The sequence below is a fragment of the Dinoponera quadriceps genome, unplaced genomic scaffold, assembly GCF_001313825.1.
Source record: "Dinoponera quadriceps isolate SergipeBrazil2010 unplaced genomic scaffold, ASM131382v1 scaffold282, whole genome shotgun sequence".
Classification (NCBI taxonomy): Eukaryota; Metazoa; Arthropoda; class Insecta; order Hymenoptera; family Formicidae; genus Dinoponera; species Dinoponera quadriceps.
The window spans coordinates 135,483-139,368 of record NW_014554377.1 but is presented as its reverse complement, the minus strand read 5'-3'; the positions used below and the strand labels follow the sequence as shown (position 1 = coordinate 139,368).

General features: G+C 39.7%; 1 protein-coding gene across 2 annotated transcripts in view; it reads right to left on the bottom strand.

The window, feature by feature from the left end:
- Positions 1 to 3,235, bottom strand: part of LOC106747567 (heterogeneous nuclear ribonucleoprotein H2) — a 7,612-nt gene extending 4,377 nt beyond the window's left edge. For both annotated transcript variants that reach the window (XM_014625209.1, XM_014625216.1), the window contains exons 1-4: positions 3,147 to 3,235; positions 2,175 to 2,463; positions 1,520 to 1,663; positions 540 to 678 (exon numbers count right to left, since the gene is read on the bottom strand). In XM_014625209.1, coding sequence (XP_014480695.1) covers positions 540 to 678; positions 1,520 to 1,663; positions 2,175 to 2,433 — 542 coding nt within the window. In that variant the 5' untranslated portion in view covers positions 2,434 to 2,463; positions 3,147 to 3,235. The remainder of the gene's footprint in view (positions 1 to 539; positions 679 to 1,519; positions 1,664 to 2,174; positions 2,464 to 3,146) is intronic.
- Between the last annotated feature and the right edge of the window lie 651 nt (positions 3,236 to 3,886).

The following is a 3,886-nucleotide window of genomic DNA, read 5'->3' as shown; positions in this document are numbered from 1 at the left end:
AGAGAGAGAGAGAGAGAGAGAGAGAGAGGCAGTTTCTTTATATCTGACAAGGAAGAGGTTCCTCCTCTGCTGGAGGCGGCCCTCTTTCTCCGCAATAGAAAGAAAAGATTCAAATCTCGACTCGAATTTAACTCGAAATTCGCGACTACTCGCGAAGGGTACGTTTCTTTGTACACCGAAGACGTGATAGATTTGCGTACACACAGAATTTCGCTTCGCGACTCGAGAACGCGTCGAAAACGCACGAATACACAACGCACTCGTTTACACATCCGTCGTCATCTCCGTCTCATCTCCGTCTCACGATGTCGACGACAACGTGCCGTTGTTATTACGCCGTTGCTGTCGCGCGACAAACAGAGCGACAAACGCCCTCCGGTAAAGACCCGGATAAAGAAGCTGCATCCGTAAATCGAGAATTTGTTCCCACTATTTATATTCTAACGAAATGTATATACCTACGTATACTACGGTCATTAATAAATGATAAATGGAAAAGTCGTAAGTATACCCAAACCCAGCTAGCGTCAGTGCCCCACCTGTGTCCTATCTTTTCCTTGTGTTTCTGCAGAGCGCGCTCCGCAACATCTTTGTTAACAAATTGAACGTAAGCCTCCCCAGTACTGCGGCCCGTGTAGTCTGTAGGTAGCGAAATCCCGTTCGGCAATATCTCCAACCCTGACCCACACATAATCAAACATCGACATTGTAACTTAGACGCCCATTATTAGTTAAAGAGTTATGATCAAGTGTTTTTGTCTTTCTCTTTTTTTTCTTTAACTGAAGCCCTTACAAAAGAAGCAAAACTGTTTACACTCTATAAACTTGAGCGCGTGATTACGCGCGCACTTATCTCTCACATTTACTTTCTTTTCTTTTTCTTCATGCTTCTCCTTTGTAGACAGAAAAAAACGGCGAAATTATCGCGTGCGAAACCAAAGTTAAGAATTAAGCTCGATCACACTCGACTCGCGCAACGAGGAAAAACGTTCGTTCTCTGTTCGTATAAATTGTAAACATCACAGTCCACGCCGCGATCACATGACGCACAACATGGCGAATCTCAGCGGGATCTTAAATCTTAACTGAGGCTAACCGTAAATGCTAGAACACAAGGATGTAACTCTGGATGGAATTCAATTTTTAACGATTATCCAATACACGCACGATCTGATTAACTTATTTTCCAAAAGGAGATTACTTTCAGCGATCTCTTTCGAGTCTTTTAATACAAGGATGTCAATTGTAATTTTTATCTACATTAAAAAAACCATCGGAAGCACTACGTCGCTGTGTTCTGCACGATAATCATCGAATTGTATATCGTGTCTACGTTGGATTTATTTTCATCTTATGAAAAGGGAAATTAAAAAACAAAAATAAAAAGAAAACGAAGAAAGCTATTTGAAAAAGATGAACAGATATCTGTCTTGTAGGATTAAATGAAATCTCATCGACATTTGGTATCAATTAATAAGCAGTGACACAGTGACAGTTTTGATTGTCAGACGCTAAATACCTGAGAAGAACTGTGCAATTTCCTCTTTCGAGCAACCAAATGGGAGACCGCGTAATCTCACACAACCGTCGTCCATCGCGTTCTCCAAGTTTAGGCCGCTCCTTTTCACGACCCATTCCATCTCACCACGTTTGGCTTTAAATACTAAAATTAAAATTGTATAGATTACACAATCTGGTTATAAAATAAAAGTCTGAGAAAAGAATATGTGACATATACATATATATTGCAGAAAGATTAATAGAATTACTTTCATTATTAGTGTACTTATTAAAACTTTAACACTCAAATTATTTTATCATAAAACAGATGAGGAATTTTTAAACGTGAATTTCAACTTTATAAGTAAATATATTCTAAATGTGTACTTTACAAGAAGAATCAATATTTAAAATGAAGTAATATTAATGTTAACCAATGTTAAGGTGGCGGAATGTCAGATTGACTTCATAGCTTCATTTATTTAATAACATGTACGTGTTGTTTCTTTTCTTAAGGAATGTTTCATGTTATTACTCATTTCTTTTAGCCATTTTGTATATTAATTATATACAAAATGAGCAAAATAGAACATGGAAGGTCAGACCCGACTCTACCTTCCTGTTGAAGATCCACCTTGTCATTAGAAAATTAATTATTGATTTCAAGAGTTAACCTTCGATGTATCGATGACCCATATGATCTCTGTCTCGCTTGCAAGCTTTCTCAATATCCTCCGGAGTATCCATTTCTACATAAGCTTCGCCGCTGGGTCGTCCTTCACGCGACATAGTCATGTGTACTCCGTTTTTACCGTTAGAAATAGAGCAGTCACCAAAGAACTTCATGATCTCATCCACAGTGGTGGACCATGGAAGTCCGCGCATCTTAACGACGTATCCTTCATCATCGTGATCCCCGCTGCCGTTCGACATGACTTGAATTCAACGCAATTCTGTCGCGGTCTGTAAATGTAAACGTAATCAACTCAATATGATGGAACACCACTGGTGGAATATTCGTCGACCGATTGACCGAACAGAAATCTGGTAACGCAGTTTTAGGACTATTTTGAATTTTCAAAATACCGGAACCGTCAGATTTTGTTGATCAACATTTTAAGAACGATTTTCTTACTTTGCAAAAATACACGCTGATCGTACGGAAGAAAAGGATGGGGGACTCTCGTCAGGTAAGAGTAAATTATTTTCCGTTGATCGTGAAATGACTGAAAACTGTTTCGGTCGAAAACGTTATCGGGTGAATCTGCGTGCACGGGCGAGGAGAAACCGAGAGAAAGGATGTGTGAGGTTAAATAAAGGGGAAAACGAGAAGCAACTTTACTTGATTTACTTTACTCGGAGTAAACCTTGCAACGGTGATCGCGCATTTATTTCTCCGACTCGATTCCAAATCATAAGAATATCCTATATACGAGACCTAATAAAGAAATCGTTTCGCGTTCGCCGACGGAGTGGAGAAGCGGCGAGTCGCTTTCCGCCTCTCTCGCAGGAAACGTCCGTTGTCACGGCACACAACAGGCAACACGTTACGTGAGAATCACGTTCCATTATTTGTGGTGGCGAGACAAAAAATATCACGGCCGTCCTCAGGATCGGGATCTGTTCGTTCGACAAATTAAACTTACCGTGGTGTTCACAGAGATACAAGATCAGATCTCAGCCACCAAGCTTCTGCAACGAACGTAAAATGGCGCGTATGTCACGTTCAGTACGAAGAAAAGAACGAGAGAGGGACCATAGGTCGCTTTCCCGTGAGTCTTATGTGCGCAGCGCCTCTATCACCAGTGGAAGGAAGCTCGCGGCGTTTCTTATTTCGATGCGTTTCGGAACACATCCGATAGCTGATGGTCTGTTTTTTTATAACTGTACTGCTGAACTAATGCAATAAGTTGAAGTGAGACAAGTACATACATGTTAGAGCGGGGCGATATAGTATCGATATATAGAGAAATAAGGATTTCTACCAGAAAAATAGGGCTTTCCCCCAATTTGTGGAGAAAAACCTTACAGTAGTAACAGTTTATAAACATTTGTGAAATATTACATCAAAATGTTCATAAAATCCACATTAAATCAATGTTTCAAAAGATTGATTTAACGTTTCTTGTTTACTGGGAAGGGATATTAAAGGTTAGGATATAGCAAAATACAAATGCTTAGCTCTTGTATTCTTCATTTAGCTTGATAACTTGTATATCCCACCTGTTTCGGATATATGGCATTTTTAGCGTGCGGGATTTATGCCGCAGTACAGACGCTCTGTTAGGAGGCATTTCGGATTTGGTTTATACAGTAAATATTGCAAATGGTATTGCATTAATGTCTGTAAGACATACTTTAGCAATCCCTGATCTAAACTATAAGT